At 56.3% G+C, this 19,442-nt stretch overlaps 1 protein-coding gene across 1 annotated transcript; it reads left to right on the top strand.

Moving 5' to 3' along the window:
• The first annotated feature begins 1,576 nt into the window (after window positions 1-1,576).
• RAB3A (RAB3A, member RAS oncogene family) lies at window positions 1,577-19,327 on the top strand. Its single transcript, XM_044998495.1, has 5 exons — window positions 1,577-1,710; window positions 10,987-11,214; window positions 13,514-13,632; window positions 15,901-16,025; window positions 17,567-19,327. The coding sequence occupies exons 2-5, from the start codon at window positions 10,987-10,989 to the stop codon at window positions 17,755-17,757; spliced, it is 663 nt and encodes a 220-aa protein (XP_044854430.1). The 5' UTR covers window positions 1,577-1,710; the 3' UTR covers window positions 17,758-19,327.
• Window positions 19,328-19,442: the final 115 nt, after the last annotated feature.

Here is a 19,442-nt window from a genome sequence, read left to right as displayed (position 1 = left end):
CAGGACATGGCCGGGGTAAGGATATGGGCCCATCGGGCTCCCAGGCTAGCAGAAGGGTCATGGCCCATAGGACTCGCTGGGGTAGGGTTGAGGTTGGGCTGGTGACTCTGCTTGGGCAGGATTTAGGCTCGGGGCGCTGGGGCTCCCCAGGCTGGGGTTAGGGTTCATCCCTAGCCATCGCTGGGGTAATATGGATTGTGGCATCTTGGGCTCGCTGGGCTAGAATTTCGTTTTGGGCTTTTAGGGCTTGGCAGCTGGGGTAGGGTCGCCACCTTTCTAATCGCACAAAACCGAACACCCCTGCCCTGAGGCCCCGCCCTGCCCCAAGGCCCCGCCCCTTCTCCAAGGCCCCATCCCTGCTCGCTCCATCCCCCCTGCCTCCATCACTTGCTCTCCCCCACCCTCACTCACTTTCACCTGGCTGGGGCGGGGGGTTGGGGTGTGGGAAGGGGGTGAGAGCTCCGCTGGGGGTGTGGGCTCTGGGGTGGAGCTGGGGATGAAGGGTTTGGGGTGCAGGAGGGGGCTGGGGCAGGGGGTTGGAGTGTGTGGGGGGGGGCTCCAGGAGGAAGTTTGGGTGTGGGAAGGGGGCTCTGGGCTGGGGCAGGGAGCTGGGGTGCAGAACGGGGTTTGGGGTGCGGGGTCCCAGCGGCGCTTACCGCAGCTCCCGGGAAGCAGCCACCAGGTCCCTGCAGCCCCGAGGCACATGGTCAGCCAGAGAGGCTTCACGTGCTGCCCTCATGCCCACAGGCGCCGCCCCTGCAGCTCCCATTGGTCACAATTCCCGGCCAATGGGAGCTGCGGAGCCGGCACTGGGGGCGGGGGCAGCGCATGGAGTCTCCCTGGCCCCTGTGTGCGTAGGGGCCACAGGGAGCCTGCCTTAGCCCCAGGCCCCCACTGCGCCACCAACCAGAGGCACCGGGGTCCCTCTCCGACCGGGCGCTGCACTCGAAAACCGGTGATTGACACGGGGCTGGGGCGGCTCGTACCACCGACCCACGGGGGGGTGACATGTTGGGACAGAGGGAACTGGCAGCGCATACCACTATCTCCTCTGGGGGCAGGTGGGAATGTGACAGAGGAGGTGGCGCATATGGTGGCTTGTACCACTATCCCTTGGGGGGTGAACCTGTGGTGACGGGGCGATGAGGTGTGTGGGGTTGCTGTGGGCAGGCCTATGGTGACAGAGGACATGGTGTGAGCCGGCTCATACCACTGCCCCTTGCGCAGGATGGTGCCATGTCCTGACAGGGGAGAGGGTGAGAACCAGCTCATACCACTGTACCCTGTGGGGGTGCTGGCTCGTACCACTGCCCTATGGCGTGGAGGGGTGGCACGTCATGTGCCAGTAACAGCCATTGCCTTGTGGGGGCTCTGCCATCCCTGAGGGACCAGGCCAGCGGGCCTCCCTAGGAAGCTCGCGGCTGTCACTCAAAATTTCACGCAAGCGTCGAGTGGGTTCACCTTCATGCTGTCAATCATTAGCGCGGGCCTATCATCGCGCAAGACTGGGTAGGAGCCCGCCTCCTCGGGAATCTTGAGGGAGAAGCTCGGAATGGGTCGTCTGCGGCCTCCTGACGTCACTTTTCATCTGCATACCGGTCCCCGCCCCTTCGGAATGCTGGCGACGTCAGCCGGGCTCTGCAATTGCCGGGGCCGCGCGCGCTGCTGCTGCATTTGGTGCAAGAGGAGCCTGGGGAGCGCGATCCAGAGGTGAGCGCGCGCCCCCCCCGGGCAGCCCCGCCCGGCCCCCCGCGTGCAGGGCGATGACCTTCATTTGACACCGGGCGGGGGATGCACCGGGCGGGGCTCCTGCTGAAGGATGGGGGAGGGGAGCTGTGTGCTTGGGGGGGCTCCTAGCATGGCAGAGCAATGGGGGGGGGGTCAGCGTTCTGCATCCATTTCCATCTCTGCCGGCCTGGGGGGAGCAAATCAGCTCCCCCCCCCACCTACGCTGCGCGTCTGGCGGTGGGATTGAGGGGCCCTGGGGTGCCCGGGAACTCCCGTGGCCTCCCACCTGGCGCTTGGATTAAGGGTGATGGGGCATTTTCGGGGTCTGTATAAAACACATTGAAGGGTCGGGTTTGGAGCAGAGGCTGAATCCATTCTAGTGATTTGCCAAGCTCTGCAAATGTGATTCCTCAGCTGGCGGTGTGGGGAAACATGGAGGTTGAGGGAACCCAATAGGGTCACTGAATATTTCTCTCTCTCGGCTCTAGGTGAGACATTTCTCTTGGTTGGTGCCAGGTCAGAAGATTTGGCTGGGCCTCAAAGAATAACATAGAGGTGGTGTTTGCAAGAGGAGCCATTCTGTGCATGCAGCTTTTTCTGCCAGTGTTTTTTTTGGGGGGGGGGGGTGCTAACTGATGCCATCCAGAGAAAGCCTTTTAAATAAAATAACAGCGAGCTGGTTAAGGATGTTTTAATATGAATGATTGATGGCAGGGCGGGACTCTGAGGGCTGAATGCTACAGGCAACTGAATAGCTTGAATCCACCTGCATCCACTCAACCCCTGAGTCTCTGACAGTCATTTATTAACACATCCAACCAGGCATGCAACTTTGTTGGTCCCTGCTGTACAATGTGGTGGTGTATAAGGTTACTGCATTGCTCTCGTTTTGATGGGTGGTATAACTAACTTCACGTGTGCCTAACTCCGCTTTTAAAATAGAGAGCAAAATGGATGTGGGGGCCTGAGTGACTGTTTGCCTTGGCATCTGTGCACTTAGTGATGTTTGCATGGTGAAGGCAAACCAGTGAATGAGGTGGTCCGCCTCCATGATGGGTGTTTTGTGTTTCTTGGGTGATATTAAAGGATGAAGTTTCCAGAAGAAAACAGCTAGGGAGCTGGAGAAGAGCGCCCACTGCTAGGGGAGACGCTTCTGGTACAGAAATACCATGAACCCTTTTCAGCCCTGCTATCTCTACAGAATAAAACTGATTCTGTCTCCGTCCCGCTCTGCTCCCTCCCTCAGAAAAGCACTAGCTGATGAAAGATACTCATTGCCCAGATCCTAGGTGCAGCCCAGCTCCATTGTTACCCTCTTCCTTACTGCAGAAACGTGCCTTGCCTAGGTCAGTGTAATTCTCAGACTTTACTGACCCAAATCTGCCTGCACACCAAGCTTTGCTCGTTAGCGCAGGGTTACTAGTGTCCGTTATTTTACACCAGGACACTGTGAGGTTACAGAGAATCTTGCCATAGAGGCCTGCTGCTCAGCCAGGCCAGGACAGTGTGTTCTGGGCTGCTCTGTCTAGAGGCATTACAGAAATGGAGCCCACCTCCACGCCTGATCTGCACTGCCCCTTACGATGGGACTCCGTTTGCGCCTTGGCAGGAGAGAGATGCTTTTACTTGGGTGACAAACACTAAGTCGTGGGGGCTAGTGGGGAATCACCCTCCCTCTCTCTGGAGTGCTAGCTCATTGCTGGGATCTCCATGTGCCTGTGCCAGGAGGTGTCTGTCCCTCTGCATATCGTTTAATGCAGACACTTGGAGATGGTATACAGTAAAGCTGCATGTAGGTATTAAGAGTCCCATAATTAAAATGCATTGGAGGAGCTAGCTCACTAAGTGGCTGGCTTAATGTAGCAATAAAATGTTTCTCTAAATATGAACTTGGTCCCCAAGGGCCAAATGACTAATATTATGTCGAGACCCATTATTTGAGTTAAATTGCATATTGTTAAAATGAGCTAAGTGACTTGCTGGATTGTATAGTTCCCATTGGCTCTGGATTGCTGTCAGATTAGCTGTGTAAACAGGATTTATTCATACACGTGTTCAGAGGTTTTCTTCTGTTTGGCTTTAGAGAAATGGAGCAGGGCCGATTTCTCCGAGGCTGAAAATTCTCTCGATTTTTTTTCCCCCCAAACTCTGAATTGTGCAGCTTATTAGGAAATGGAGTTCAGCTCAGCGCACCATTAAAGCTTCCTGACGGCATGTAATGACATGACCACAGCTGTACTGTCCAGCATGTCCGACTGTTCCCTGTTTGAGGTGCCTTTGGACTTGGGACAGCACTTGTAAAACAAAAACTCTCCTTCTCCTGGCTGTTTGTAAGTTCAGTTTGATAAAGGGAATCAGAAAGTGGCCATGTATTTCTGGGTGAATTTTGCACTCAAAACTGAAGTTGCTCAACCTTTTGCCTTGTGCATCGTACGTACAGCGCCTTGCATACACTCTTGCCCCGCGTACCTTGTTGCTTGAATGTTAAGTGATCAGAGACTAAAACAAAGATACAACAATTTCTCAGGAGATGCGATTAGAGAATCAAAGAGGCGTCTGCCCAGTAGTGACTATGAATGAGGTTATAAGGTCGCATTTCCTGATATTATTTCACAGAAAGGAAAAAAAGTACTTTGTGGCTCTGGATTCTCTGATTTTCCATTGCAAAGGGTGACCTTAAAACAGAGGAAGAGGCAACTCGCCCAACTTGTTCATTTCCATTGACAGTAAAGGGAGAGAGTCAGTAAACCCCTTTGCGAGCCATAGCCCACATACTTAAATCTTGGAGCTAAAAGCTCATGTTACTGTGCATCCTGGTACAACTCAGATGGAGCCGAATCTAGTTTCTGTGCTTTATAAATAGGGCTAGGAAAACGTCACCAGAGATTTGAAACTATTAGCCAGGGGCCAGCCTGAAAATCTGAGCATCTGCAGGGTATAAGGGCATCTCCCTAGTGTGAAGTGGTAGCCAACCCCCATTCCCTCCCTGGCTCTCGGATTCTTACCAATGTGCTGCCCCTGGACCATGCTCAGGGCTCTTTCTCAGGGCCGGGTGGTAGGGGATTGGTAAATGTGAAGCTGCTGGAAGGGAGAAGGATTTGCCTGTCTGGAGAACCTCCTGCCTATTGCAAGGAGAGGGGGTTTGTGCTTCTATGCTTCTTCCCACAGCCATCTTGGGTTGTGCCCTCCCTACTGCAGATGACTGGAGCACCCAACTTGAAATTGACGTGGTTCTTGCTTTTCCCTGAGGTGCTGAGACTAAATGCTTGAAACTGATACACCTCGTCTTAATTTCATGCTGTTGCTGAAAAGAACTCTTCCCTGCAGCAGCAGAGGCACTGGAAAAGTCTGTCTGCAGATTCAGGAAGATGCTCCTGCATCAGTTCGTACTCTGCTCCAAGTTGAAAAGTTTATTGCCCCCTCTCCCCCGAAAAAAAAGCTACTAAGGGTTACAGAGGGGTCAAGGGGTGGTCCCTGGTGAACCTTCTGAGACAGGTGGGGGCCTCCAATCAGCCTGTTACGGCTTGCTGCAGGCTCTCCCTCTTAAGAAGCTCGGGAACAGCACCTTTCTGGCCTTGGAATCTACTGCAGGCATCTAGTGTCCCCCCCTGTTGAGAATGGGCCCCAGGACTTCCCCCAAATCATTCCCAGAGAAGGTCTTTTAGCAAAACAGCCAATCTTGATCATCTGGCTTCTCCTCCCAGCCGTCCACGAATCTGCGACAGTCAGAGGAGCAGGGGTCCTGTGTGTGTGCGGGGCTGGGGAGCAGGTTGGGAGCTGTTCACCCCAGGAGAGTGATTACGCAGTGACGGTAATTGTCTCCTGCTCTTGTCCTCCCACTGGGGTCTGGCGATGTCATGTTTGAAGCTTAGAGGTGGTGACCCCCAATTCTTAATGTCTGAATTTACAAATGGTGTCTCTGCTTCACTTCAGTATTGCAGGGGCTGGTTCTCCTCTCTGTTGTGGTGGTTTGACATTTACATTGCAATAGTCCTTCAAGGCCACAGCCAGGTTGGTCCCCGTTGTGGTAGGTGCTGTGCAAACGCACAGACCCTGGAGAGTCGAGCTCAGCTTCGCGGTCTGGCTCTGCAGGAAAAAGAGAAAGTGAGACCATGTCTGCACTGGGCGGGGGCAGCAGCTGTGTAACTGACACGTGGGCCCTTTTGAAAATGTTGCCCTTGGTCTCTCATGGACATGTTGTGCTGTGCAGTGTGTGTTGGGGCTGATGATCCATAACAGGGCCCTTGCTAAAAATGTTTAACAACTCATCATGTTTGATCACAACCAAGTCATCTCAGACCTGGGCGTAGATCTCAGCTTGGAGAACCCGCTCCTTTTGTTACAAAGTGGCACAATAATAGACATAACGAGCTTCAGTGAATGCCTTTGTTTGTAGGGTGTCAGTATTCGGGAGCTGAATGTCCAGTTCAGGTAAACGTGGAGGGGGGAATTCTACCTTGGCACTAAACTTAACCCACTAATATTGGGGCTGGTATGACTTTAGAAAATGGGGCGTGTAGGGGGCACAGTTGGGTTTATAATGGAAAAGGTACAGAGAAAGGCAACAAAAATGATCAGAGGGATGGAACCGCTACCCTATGAGGAGAGATTAAAAAGACAGGGGCTTGTCAGTCTAGAGAAGAGACGACTAAGGGGGACTATGATAGAGGTTTATAAAGTCATGACTGGTGTGGAGCAGTGGCTCTCACCCTTTCCAGACTACTGTGCCCATTTCAGGAGTCTGGTTTGTCTTGTGCACCCCCAAGTTTCACCGCCCTTTAAAAACGACTTGCTTACAAAATCAGACCTAAAAATACAGAAGTGTCACAGCACACCAGTGCTGAAAAATGGCCGACTTTCTCATTTTTACCATGTAATTATAAAATAAATCAATTGGAATATAAATATTGTACTTATGTCAGTGTATGGTCTATAGAGCAGTATAAACCAGTCATTGTCTGTATGAAATTTTAGTTTGTACTGACCCCGCTAGTTATTTTAAGGTTACCTGTTGTAAAACTAGGCAAATCTCTAGATGAGTAGATCGGTTCCTGGAGGATAGGTCCATCGATGGCTATTAGCCAAGGTGGTCAAGGACGCAACCCCACGCTCCAGGTGTCCCTAAACCTCTGACTGCCAGACGCTCGGACTGGGCAACGGGATGAATCACTCAATGAATTGCCCTCTTCCACTCATTCCCTCTGACCCGTCTTGCCCCAGCCACTGTTGGAGGACACTGGGCTACATGGACCATTGGTCTGATCCACTGTGGTCATTCTTATGTTAAAACATCTTACTTTGTTTGCATGGTTTCGGCTGCTGCCAGCACCCAGGCTGGCGGGATGCACATTAGACCCCGTAGTGGAGGCCTGGCTTTGCGTTGGTTCAGGCAGAGTGCAGGAACATCACAGCTGCATGGATCAAAGGCCCACACTGGCTGGCTGCCTCAAGAAGGAAATTGGAACCTTATCTATTCATGCAAGCTGTTCGCTTCAAGGGTTTCTCTAGAGGAAGCTTATATAATGGGAAAAACATCATGGTGCACTTGGACTGTTACTTCACAGGGAGCATTAATTTCTGGGGGGAGGGTTTGTCTCAGGACCTAGTAAATACAGACCTCCTGGAGCTATTCTTGCATTCGAAGCTCTATGGACCGCCCAGAGCAACAGTGTTTGCTGGTGCTGTCTGCCCTGCTGCATCCCTGGAACACGTAGTGGCACAGGCCTGCCCTTGGTTCTCAGGAATTTTGCTCTGGATTGTCCAGGAGAAGCCCCGGGCTCTCTCGCTGTGCGCCTTCCGCCAGGTGCCTCTCCACATTCACGCAGCCTAGTGGGGAAGGCTCTAGACAGAGTCTTGAGATCTGGGCTCGGTTCCTTGCTCTGCCCCAGAGGTCCTGTGTCACTGGGGTGGGGCTGTCAAAGGCAGCTGAGAGAGTTCAGGCACCCAGTTCCCATTGAAACTCCAGGGGAGTTGGCCACTGAGAATCCCGCCCATAACCTCTCTGGGCTCCATTGCCAACCTGCAAAGTGGGGATTGTATTCCCTTTCTCCTGCCCTGTCTCTGCCGATAGAAAGCTCTCCTGGGCAGGGACTGTGTCTGTGCAGTGCTCTGAGCCCCGCCGGGCCTTTGGGCACCACTGGTCGAGGAATAGTGATGCCGGCATTAGACCAATGGTCCATCTAGCCCACTATCCCGTCTCTCACGGTGGCCAGTGCCAGGTGCTTCCGGCGGTTGGAGGTTGAGGGGTGTCCGGAGCGTGGGGTTGCATCCCTGACAGTCTTGGCTAACAGCCATCGACGGGCCTGTCCTCCATGAACATATCGAACTCTCTTTGGAGCCCAGTTCTACTTTTGGCCTTCACAGTGTCCCAGGCAACGACCGTGGGTTGTTCCACGGCTTGAAGCAGCACTTCCCTTTGTTTGTTTTCAGCATGTGACCCCCTAGCTTGTGTGTCATGTGAAAAGATAAATAACGCTTCCTTATTCACTTTCACTTTCCCCACACCAGTCATGTTTCCATAGCTTCGACCACATCCCCCCCTTAGCGTCTCTTTTCCAAGCTCAGCAGTTCCCGCCTTTTTAATCTCTCCTCACAGAGCAGCTGTTCCACACCCCTAGCAGTTTTTCTTGCCCTTCTCTGTACCTCTTCCCATTCGCATATATATTTTTTGAATTGGGGTGACCAGAACTGCACACACGGTTCAAGGTGTGTGTGTACCGTGGATTCATACAGTGGCCTTGTGATATTTTCTGTTTTATGATCTATCCCTTTCCTAATGGTTCCTAACATTCTGTTTACTTTTTTGGCTGATTTTTCCGATCGAGCGGATGTTTTCAGAGAACTAGCCATGATGATGCCAAGTTCTCCTCCTTGAGTGAGAACAGCTAATTTAGACCCCATCATTCCGTATGCATAGCTGGGATTGTTTTCCAGCGTGCATGACTTTGCACTTAGACTGAGTCTCGAGGTGCCATTTTGTTACCCAGCCACCCAGTTTTGGGAGATCCCTCTGTAACTCTTCACAGTCAGCTTTGGACTTAACTATCTTGAGTAATTTTATATCATCTGCACATTTTGCCAGTTCACTGTTCGCTCCCTTTTCCAGATCATTTATGAATACGTTGAACATTGTTGGTCCCCGTACAGACCCTTGGGGGACCTTGCTGTTGCAGGGTTATCGCACCATTTCCGTTAGAAGCCCCAAGGGTCCTGTTTTGATTGACGCACGTGCTGGGGTAGTTCACAGCTACGTTAGCAGTGGAGGAGTTTGCGGCAAAGACCTGAGTCTGCTTTGTGCTGAAGCTGGGTGGACTCTCAGCCCAGGAGTCTGGGCTAGAGCTTGCCCTGGGTTAGCCCCTCCACGCTGGGGAGGAAGCAGGACTTGTGGCGCAGGCTAAGCGTGGCCTGGTGCCCTGCTGCAGTTCACTCTAGCAGCTGGGCAGGAAGGAGACACAGGGGGTGATGGGCAGAAGCAGCAGAGGCCCTTGTGCAGACACTGCAGCGTTCCAGGGAGGAACTGGCCACGCCCGTGAGGCTCCTGCGAGCTGGGCTCCCGGTCCATCTCGGTACTGCAGAGAGCCGTCCTGCCTGCGCCGGGAGCCGCGTGGGCTCCAGGCAAAGGGCTGCTCTTCAGGGGCCTGTCTGTCTGTCAGACCTTCCATTTTCCCCACGCTCTCTTCCCTGCCCCACTGGACCCGAGGAGCAGCTTGCCTCTTTTCACACACACAGGCTGTGCACAGTGCCAAGGACCCGGAGTTCTCCGCTCGCTGTGTCTCCACCAGCTGTTCAGACCCTGAATATCCATCACTTGCCAGCAACAGGCTTCAAAAACGTCGTCATGAGTCTGGATCCCTGGCGGCTCTGCGGGGCCCGGCACAGAACTGCTGCCACACCTGGAACGGACTGGCCCCCGTGCTGCCCATCCCCCCAGGGGCCCCGGCCCGAATGGGCCGTGGTGCCTGGACTCCCCGGGGCCGGGGGGAGGGGAGCTGACACCAGCTGCCCAGGGTGCTGTGCCTGCTCAGTGGATAATCAAAGGGCCTCCGACTTCAGGACTGTCCCCACCCGGCACCTCTCACCACCCTGGCAGGGGGTGCAAGGATCGCTGGCAAGGGCAGTGGGAGCTTTAGCCAAGTCAGAGGGGTGCCGAGGCCCCCCGTACCAGCCCTTGGCAGACCCAGTGCAGGAAGGTCTGGGGAGAGCAGGGGCAGTGCCTGGGGGGCCGGAGGGGCTGAGCTGTGCCTAGCTCGGCCAAGCAGCAGCAGCCTGCGGGGATTTCGTGGGGCGCTTTGCTGAGGGCAGGGCCAGGGGGTGCAATGAAGATGGAGAGACTCGAGGTGGGCAGCAGGAAGGCGTCAGTCCCTGATGGGGCTCTCCAGGGTGGGATGGGGGGAGCTGTGCCTGGGGAGCAGGCCGTAGGATCAGCCTTGCTCTGGCTGGGGACTGGGTTGGGTGGAATAGGCCTCTTCCCCCTCATTGACTTTTGGGTGTAACGTACCTCGAGTATGTGCTGGGACAGAAAGGGAGCCCAGGCCTCTGGTCTGATGGGCCTTGCGGCTTCCGGCTCGTGAACAGGGCAGGGAGATCCTGTGGAATAGCTAGATCTGGGAGAGGCTGGATGAGAGAGCCCAGATGGCTCGGGGCTGGCATCCTCTGCCGGGCCCAACTTCCTGCGTCAGCCGCATTGGTGGGTGGCATGTGCTGTGATTACCCCCAGCTGCCAGTGGGGAAACACGGGGCAGGTCCCAGGCTCATGCAGGCCTGGGGTCTCAGGGTTATCCTAAAACGGCGTGGCAGAGAGGAGCAGGTTTAAAATCTGACCGAGCCGTTCTGGGTGTGCGTAGACCTGGATTCTGTTCCCAGCTCTCTGGTCACTCCGCCCCTGCTGGGAAACCTTGTACCTTCGTTCCAGAGCGTTGAACGCTTCAGTGCTCCTTTGTGGATGACACCAGATATGACCCACAGGAAGAGCCCCCCATGAGCCTCCCCCCTCCCTGTTGCAGGGCAGAAGGGTGGGCATATCTAGGTGCCATTTCTGGTGGTTCACGCCGCCCGCCCATGTTACTGCACCCAGAGGGTTGGCGGGGTGCAATACTATGTGATGTGGCCTCGCTCTGACCTCCCAGAAGCTGATGGTGGGGTCTCTGGGTCTGAGCGGGGAGCAACCACCCTGGTTACTCCATGGAGCTGAGCATGGCTGAATCCCCCAGGGAGCACGTGCCTCACCAGCCCAGCTCTGCCTTATGCTTCCCTTTGCAGATGGCTTCCGCTACCGACTCCCGCTATGGCCAGAAGGAATCCTCGGATCAAAACTTCGACTACATGTTCAAGATCCTGATCATCGGGAACAGCAGCGTGGGGAAGACCTCGTTCCTGTTCCGGTACGCTGATGACTCCTTCACTCCCGCCTTCGTCAGCACCGTCGGCATCGACTTCAAAGTCAAAACCATCTACAGGAACGACAAGCGCATCAAGCTGCAGATCTGGGTAGGGGCCGTGGTCGCTGCACGCGCTGGCGGGTGGGGGATGCAGTGAGGGGGGCTCTGTGGTTCTGTATGTCACGTGTGGGGCAGCCATCCGGCTCAGGAGACGTGCACTGACACCTCCCCGGCCCAGCTGGCCCCTCCAGGGCTGGGGTGATAACCCAGAGTCCTGGGCAGGCCTCAGTCCGGGGAGTCACGTTCGGCCACCCTCGACTTCCCTGCAGCTTAGACTGGCCCCTGGCCGTGGCTGCTGCATGGTGTGCCTGGCTCAGCACAGCTGGTGTGTTCTGGGCAGTCCATGGTGGGCATCATGGGATCAGTGCTTGCTGGGGGAGATGTTCACGGAATGATAACCTGCCCAGAGTGTTTTCCGAAGGGCAGACATCACGTGGGTGGCGCCGGTTCCGGTTTCTTTAACGCTCTTTCTCCCCAGGACACAGGTTGCTAATTAACCGCTTCCACTAAGCGTGAGCCTCCTGCATCTGCTGCCAGCCCTCTGCCCGCCCCACAGCCCCCTTGCCCATGGCGGAGTGGCCATTTCAGGAGAGGGGTCCTGGGGTGCTGGGGGACTGGGGTCCGTGTGGGACAGCGGTGGCTGTGGCCTATTCTGCCTCCTAGGACCTGAGCACCCCGTGCTCAGGGCTGTTCTAAGCCCAGCTCGACAGCATTGCCTCTCCCAGCTCCTCCACCGGGCGGGGCCCTGCAGAGCGATCCCGGGCTGCCCCTTGCTCTGCACCCCAGGACACGCGCGTGCGCACCCCCTCTGACGCGCCGGGCTCCTAACATGGAAGGCTCCATTGAGCCATTAGCCCAAGGCCTTGGCTCCAGGACGCTCAGAGGTGGCCTCACGCTCCATGGACGGCGTGTGGCATAAAGAAACAGCGCCGTGTGCTGACAGGCTCCCTGCCTCCCCAGGGAGGCCGGATACCAATTAGCACAGAGCTTAATCACAGAAGGGCCCGGAACAGTCTAAGCAGCAGAGCTGAAGGAGCAGCTGGAGCGACAGATTTAGCTGTGGTGGCTTTGCCCTCGTTACCGGGGGATGTGAAATGCTGCTGCGCGGCTCTGAGCTGCCTGCTGCAGCGGTGAAAGGCTCAGGGTGCTGGAGCCCGAGCAGCGCGGAGCCTGGTGACTCTTGGCCGAGCGGGGAGGGGTCTGTGGGCACGTGCGCCACTTCCCAGCCTAACGAAGCCGCTGCCCCGGGAGTGCAGAGTGGGGGTTAATTCAGGAGAGCCGAGTTCAGGGTGCTTTGCGGGGGCCGCGTTCAGCTTCCCCCAGTAGCATTGCAGACAGCAGAACGGTCCCTTGCTGGGAGGCAAAACGTGCCAAAATGGGAGGGCAGGGGCTGTGCGGGTCTGTGTGGCAGGGGGTGTCTCAGCAGCAATGGCTGGAGGCCTGGGGCAGGGGCTGGGGGGGTCCGTGGGGTGAGGAGTGTCTCAGCAGCAATGGCTGGAGGCCTGGGGCAGAGGGTGCAGTGACCTGAGGGGCCATGGAGGAGGTGTCTGCAGGCATCTCTCTGACACTTGCCGGCCCCGGTGCAGCCGCATGCAGGGCTGGGAAGGGAGGGCCGCTGGGCCCACCAGCTCTGGCTGCGAGAGTCGCCCGCGCGAGGCAGCAAACCACCACCTGTCCCTGGAGCTGGGCGCGGCGTGCGGGACCAGGGCTCCGTTTGGCACAGGGACGGGTTGCTATGGCGAATCGCAGGCAGCTCCGCTGCAGGCCTGACTGAGCCTCCCAGCTGCCTTGGGAGAACCCAGTGACAGGGAGTCACGGTCCCCCCCTTACCCCCGCTGCTGAGCAGGGCTCCCCGGAGGCCCTGTCCCCCGTGGCACACGCAGGGTTGCTTGGCTGTGATCTCACTGCCGGGCTTGGGAGGGGGTGTGTGGGAGAGGTGCTGTGCTGTGTCCTGCACTCCCAGCCCAGGAGGTGCCATACGGGGCAGTGGGGCGCACTGGCCTGGCCCTGTGCCCTAGATCATTCTGGGTGGGGGTCAGCAGCCCTGGGAGAAAGTTCCAGAGACTTGGCTAAACACTGGATTTTCCTTCTTTAAATCTCGGAGGCAGGATCCATCTCCGCCCGTCTCACAGTGCTGGAGCTCCGGGGCAGCACGGGAGTTAGGGTGGGTTCCCATGTCCTTCCTGCCCTGAGCTCTGGCACCCCGGCCCAGGGCCTGCCTCTGGGCTCTCCCTGGACCCGGCCGTGCTTTGTGCTGCAGGGGGGGTGTCTCTCCAAGGGACCCTTGAATTACTCAGGGCAGCTCCTGGCGCTGCTGCTCCCAAGTGACTCTGCTCTGGTCTCCCCAGGACACCGCAGGCCAGGAGAGGTACCGGACCATCACCACCGCGTACTACCGGGGGGCCATGGGCTTCATCCTGATGTACGACATCACCAACGAGGAGTCCTTCAACGCCGTGCAGGACTGGTGAGCGGGCGGCTCTGAGGGCACCGGGAAGGGAAAGTGACCCTGAGCCTTGGCACTGCCGTGCCAGCGTCTCGTTAGCAGAGCCGGGGGAGGGGGCGGGACCTCTCCATCGTGCTGGGGGAGCTGTGCAGAGCCAGCTGGGACCCGGCAGCCTGGCCACTCAGCAGGTGTCTAACTGTGCTTCTGCCCAGCCCCAGGCCCGAACACGCCAGCTGGACTGTAGCTGGGACCCCTCCCCCGTGCCATGTCTCTGCCTGCCCACGGACTGTGGTGCCACTCCCTGCGTGTGGCAGCTCTGCGGACAGCACAGACTCTCTGCTGCCAGCTGGTCACCAGGTGCCCTCTGGGGCCTGCTCTGCTGCGGAGCCGTGCTCCTAAGGGGCTGCTGCCTTCTCAGAGCTTGCCAAGATGTTCGCCCACTTACAATCCTCCCCTGCCCTCTGCTAAGGAAACACCCTTGGCACCTGCACCCCCTGCCTCCTCCTGGGGCTGCAGCTTGGACTCTGCACGGCTGCTGCTGGCCATCTCTCCGCTGCGGCCCCCACCCCATTTGAAATGGGTGTTTCCTACCTCTGGGGAATTACATCTCTGCGGGGTGGGGCCGGGAGCCGGCCTGGCCTGCGATGCCCCCAGCTCTTGTCGCCCAGAGACAGGGCAAGGTTTGCCACCTGGAGCGTCTCCCTCCCCTGTGCACTGCGGTTCCTGGCCTCTGCCCAGGTGTGAGGGGACAGGGGCTGTGTGGCTTGGTGCTTTCGTGCCTGCAGCTGTAATGCAGCCCGCATGGCTCCCCCCGCAGGGCAGTCCCTGGCCTTGAGTTCTGTGCTGTCAGCAGCCTGGCTAATAACCTGCCCGCGTGGGCTGTGGCTGCGCCTGAGCCAAACGAAGTGCAGCCCTTGCAGAAATTCTGGGCCAGGAGCCTCCTCCCCCAGCCCACGACAGCAAGACGAGCTCAGAGCCCCCAGGAACACTTCTGCAGCAGGCCAGGAGAGCGGCACCGAGCCGGGCACCAGGGTGCCCCAAGCAGCCGCTGACGGGCCGTGTCCGTGGAGCTAGACCTGGGATCTGGGCTGGAACGTGTCCTGTTGGCACTGAGCCTGGCTGGCTGTTTGGGACACCCGCTCCCTCCCCAATGCAAGAATGAAACAGCCCCCGAGGGTGTTCAGAGAGGGGCCGGTCAGTCTAGCGTGGCCTGGTTCCCACTTCCACAGGCTCTGCTTTCGGCCCTGGATCACTGGGAATCTCAGAAATTCACCCTAGAGCTCTGCCCCCCTCTTCCCCAGGCCTACTGTGTAGCTGGAGAGTCCCACGTATGTGCACAGCTCCTGGCCTTTCACCAAGCCTGTGCTGGGCTGATCCTGCAAGCCCCTTCTGTGCAACTCGCGCTGCTGGTGGCAAGCTGGCTGGCTCTGGCCGCTGGCGACGGGGTCCCGAGCTCTCCCCCTAGGAGGCTGGTTCCCGGATGGGCAGCGACCGAAATCCTTTCCCACCCACTGGCACTTGGTGCCCAGGTGCAGAGAGCAGGCGAGTGTTTTCAGCACACTCGAGCGCAGCCCCCCCGGCATGCCCCTCGGGGCTGTCTCTGCCGAGAAGCTGAAGCCCTGGACACCCCAGCTGGGCACGCTAGGGCCAGCTGCAGAGCGGAGTGGGAGAGGAAAGGAGCATAGCTTGCCCTGCTGCTGTCTGTTCTGTACTAGCCGTGCTGTGCCCAGGCTGCTACCAGCACTGGAGTTGAGCTTTTCCGTCTCGGCTGTCTCCATCCTCTGCTCCCGCTCTCTGGTGCGCTGACCACCAATGCATTGTGCTACTGGTTCCTACAGTAATCTTCTCTCTCTGTCCCGTATTCACTACCTCTTTAGTCTCTTCCTGCTTTGCTGGTTTCTTCACACTCTGTGGCTGCAGCTGTGGTGGGTCTCTGTAGCTTTGATGGCTCCAGCTAAGAGGCTGAGGGGTGAAGGCCTCTTGCCGCTGGCCCAGAGAACCAGGCTCCAGTCTCTGGCTGGGATCTAGGACTCTTGGCCCAGAGTCTTTAAAGGTATTGATGTATTGCTGTGCTCAGCACTGCAGTGCCTAACTGATTTAGGAGCCTACATTGCATTAACTGTCAGTGGGATTTAGGTTCCTAAGTGCCTGAATCACTTTAGGCATTGCAGCACGGAGCACAGCACCGCTTCAGTTCCTTTAACAACCTGGGCCTTCGTCTATAACCAGCTGCCCACAGCCCTGCTCTCTGAATATTGTGGTTATTTGTTCCCGTACTGCGACTTTAAGGTCAACCCAGATCAAGACCTATTCCTGGGATAACGCACAGGTGCTGCTGGTGGGTAACAAGTGCGACATGGAGGACGAGCGAGTGGTGGCGTCGGAGAGAGGGCGCCAGCTGGCAGAGCACCTGGGTAAGTACTGGTTACTGTGCATGCAGCGCCAGGCTAGGTAACGGGCTGACCCTGCAAGGTTCCGGCTGGCGAGGCTCGAGCCCTGTCAGGACGTGGTCTTATGTGAGCAGCTGAGAGGGTTCCAGGCATTGCCGAGCTGTTGGGGCTTTGCGCTGCCTTGCACAAGAGCAACTCAGAAGCCAAGTTCTGGGCATGGGAAGGTTCTTTGGCCAGTTGAGCAGCAGCATCTGCTGCCCCAGAAGGTATCTGGACAGAGATGGCAGTAATGGTGCCCTGCAGGTCTGGGAAGCATCTTTTAGGGGCTGACAGGCGTGGGGAAGACGGGGTGTGCTGCACTTGTACGGCAGGCACAGACCTGTAACCCTGCGAGGTGGGTGGGTGGGTGGTGCGGTTGTATGGCAGGCACAGGAGCTATAACCCTGAGAGGGGACCTGTGTGTCTTTCCTGTCGAGTAATGTAATTAAGACTCATTGCACTTGCCATAACTCTGTCACTATGTAGCAGCATGGCTTGTCTTCTAACAAACACTGGTGCTGGCTGGGCAATTACAGTTTTTCGATAACTGTTTCTATTATTATAACAACCCTCTAAACCCTGCGTTTACTGCTGTAAAGTGGTTGGAAAACCAGTCGGCCTGGGTGGATTTCCGAGCAGGTTAAACCCAGTTAGAACGTGGGGCGAGTTTTATGGATTTATAACTAAACCTTTTTCCCTGCAAAGCATCCCATTAAAATTTAACAGCCCAGAGGAGGAGCTGTAAAACCCTTTAAAAATTCAGAGACTTCCCATATTTATCGTGAGCATGACAAGAACTGGCTACAACCAGCAGGAGCCTGAGCGGCTTGGAGCGGCCCCGCCCGTGGACTCTGTTGCCTGCCTGGAAGGGACTTGGGCAGTCAATGTTAAGTTTACAATAAGCAACTGGTATCAGTATGCTGGCGTCTAGCCCCCATCTTTACATGGTCAGTCAATCAAAGAGGCTTGGGTATTTCCTGGGCTTTGTAAGGCGGGGTCCCTCGCACGTGGGTCACCGCAGGGAGGCCTCTCTCCTGGCTGCGCAGAAAACACTCAGCTCTAGGGATGCTGAGCTCTGCTACTTGGTTCTAACCTGGTGGAATCCCGGCCCCGGATCTCAGCTCTTGCTGTCGGAGATGCTGAGCTTGTAAAGGTGCCTTCCCCTGGCTGACCTAGTTAGCTTGAATCAGCAGCTCCTGCGATGGGGAGCAGGAGCCTGAGCTGAACATCCTGGGCCATTTAACAGAGCTGGGGTGACCTCACTGGCCAGTGATGGTCCCCGGCTGCTGACCCTGCCTGCTGCTGAGGTTGCCTTGTTATTTTCCATGTACATTTGGGGCCATGTAAAAGTAATGACCTGGGATGGATTCATTTCCAGGGTCTTTAATTATCCCAGCTAAAAATCCTTCCCAGGGCTTAGGAATGGTTTGGTAACTTGCACTGCAGGGCCCCTGTTGGTGAGCCCTGCCTTGCCCCAAGTCCCTCCCGGCTGCCAGTCTCACGCTCTCCCGTCTCCCTTTGGCCAGGTTTTGAGTTCTTTGAAGCCAGCGCAAAGGACAATATCAACGTCAAGCAGACATTCGAACGGCTCGTCGACATTATCTGCGAGAAGATGTCCGAGTCCCTAGACACGGCGGACCCAGCAGTGACTGGCGTGAAACCAGGGCCGCAGCTGACTGACCAGCAAGCACCCCCGCACCAGGACTGTGCCTGTTAGAGACTGCAGTACGGCCCCTCTGCCCGCTTCGGCCACGTCACCCCTCCAAGTAACTCAGTTGTGCTCCCACTTCAAGGCCCCAGTCACTAGGTCTGGTGGGGTGGCCCATAGCGATGAGCTGTCTGTCTGCTCTCACCTCGCAGGGTTTGAAAGGGCTCTGGCCACCCTCTCAGAGGCTGCAGGTTCCACGGGGTGTCACCCCTCCCTTTCCGCTCCCTCGTTTTCCACCCCGGGATGGTAGGAGAAACTTTTTTGTTGTTTGCTTTTAACTAGTTCCTGATCGTGCCCCCTTATTTATATATAATTGTCTGTCAAGCTGGAAGTGGGGGTGGTTAATTGCAGAATCCTGCATTAACCAGCTGACTCAGCTTGGCCAATGTGTTCATTAGCTTCCTTCCTTCCTGCCTAGGTGGATCCCTGCTGCTGGGTGGTGGGAAGAGCCCTGCTCAAGGGAGAGCAGCTTAAAGGACTAGAGTCCTCTTGGTGTAGCATCTCCTGATGGTCCTGACCAAACAGCCCTGCCCCCTGGAACCAGAGACCCGCTCCCTTAGCTGTAGTGCTGCTGAAGGGGTGACGCGTTGGGTTGCAGCTCAGCCAGCCAGGGGCTTGGGGTGGATGTGGATTTTAACCTTGACAATTCAATCACTTACTAAAGGGTACGTCTAGATCCCCGTGAGGCATTAGTGCAGGTGGTTTGTCATAGAGATTTGTTCCAGCCCTGTCTTTACACCTCCCCGTAGCTTGTTCTCCTTGCTAGCCCAGAGGCCTTGGCCGATAGCGCTGCCTGGCTGGCTGGAGGGCCACTTGACTTTCATTCCTCTGCTGCTTTGTTCCCCCCACCAAGGATGGCTAGTTCCTGACTATTGTATAAATAGATGCTAATTTATGCTTCTGCTGTCTTCCTCCTTGTACATAAAAACAACCTTCCTGTAAATAGAAGTAGCAAGTGACCGTTGTGTGACATGCTGTGCTGTGCTTGTGCAGATGTATTTATTTTATCAGTGTGGTATTAACCTGCTTGTGACTATCACTTTTAAATCTATTATTTAAAAGCAAAGGTGAGTAAGGGCCAAGGCGCTCCTGTACCAAACCAGCCCCAGGCTGGTGGCAGAGGAGCACTGGAAACCTCCTGCTAGAGGAAAAGCTTTGATGGTTTGGCTCAAGCAAAGAAACAAGCCACCAAACTGCTGCCCCATTCCATGCTGGGCATGGGGTTGACACTCCACCTGCCCCAGGATGTTGCACTAGCAGCTGAAGGGGGCGAGTTTGCTACAGGCCTCGCTGTTCCTTGTCTGTTACTCTAGCAATGTGTTATTGTGGAGACTGTGAAGCAGTAGATAGAATTCTATCAATGCCCAAACCCGGTGCGTTGCTTCCCTCGATTTATTTTTCTTGGTGAACCCTCTTTATTTTACAGATACACACACATCCAACCTCCTATTTTTGTGACGTTTACTTATATGGAAAACTACGCTGTACTGTACAAATGTCAAACGTGTCAAAGTACAATTTCCTAACGATCACTGTATTCAAGAGCTGTTGTGACGAAATAAATTAATGCTGATCACAAGTCATTCAGGCTCATTTTCAGCAGCCCCAGGGGGTGAGTCCTCCAGGAGACGCTCAGGCACCACACCGCTGCACTAGTTCCCGTCCTGGAACGCCCTAGCTCCGTGAGGCCTCAC

Source organism: Mauremys mutica, chromosome 24 (assembly GCF_020497125.1).
Source record: "Mauremys mutica isolate MM-2020 ecotype Southern chromosome 24, ASM2049712v1, whole genome shotgun sequence".
Classification (NCBI taxonomy): Eukaryota; Metazoa; Chordata; order Testudines; family Geoemydidae; genus Mauremys; species Mauremys mutica.
This window is presented reverse-complemented; position numbering and strand designations above follow the sequence as displayed.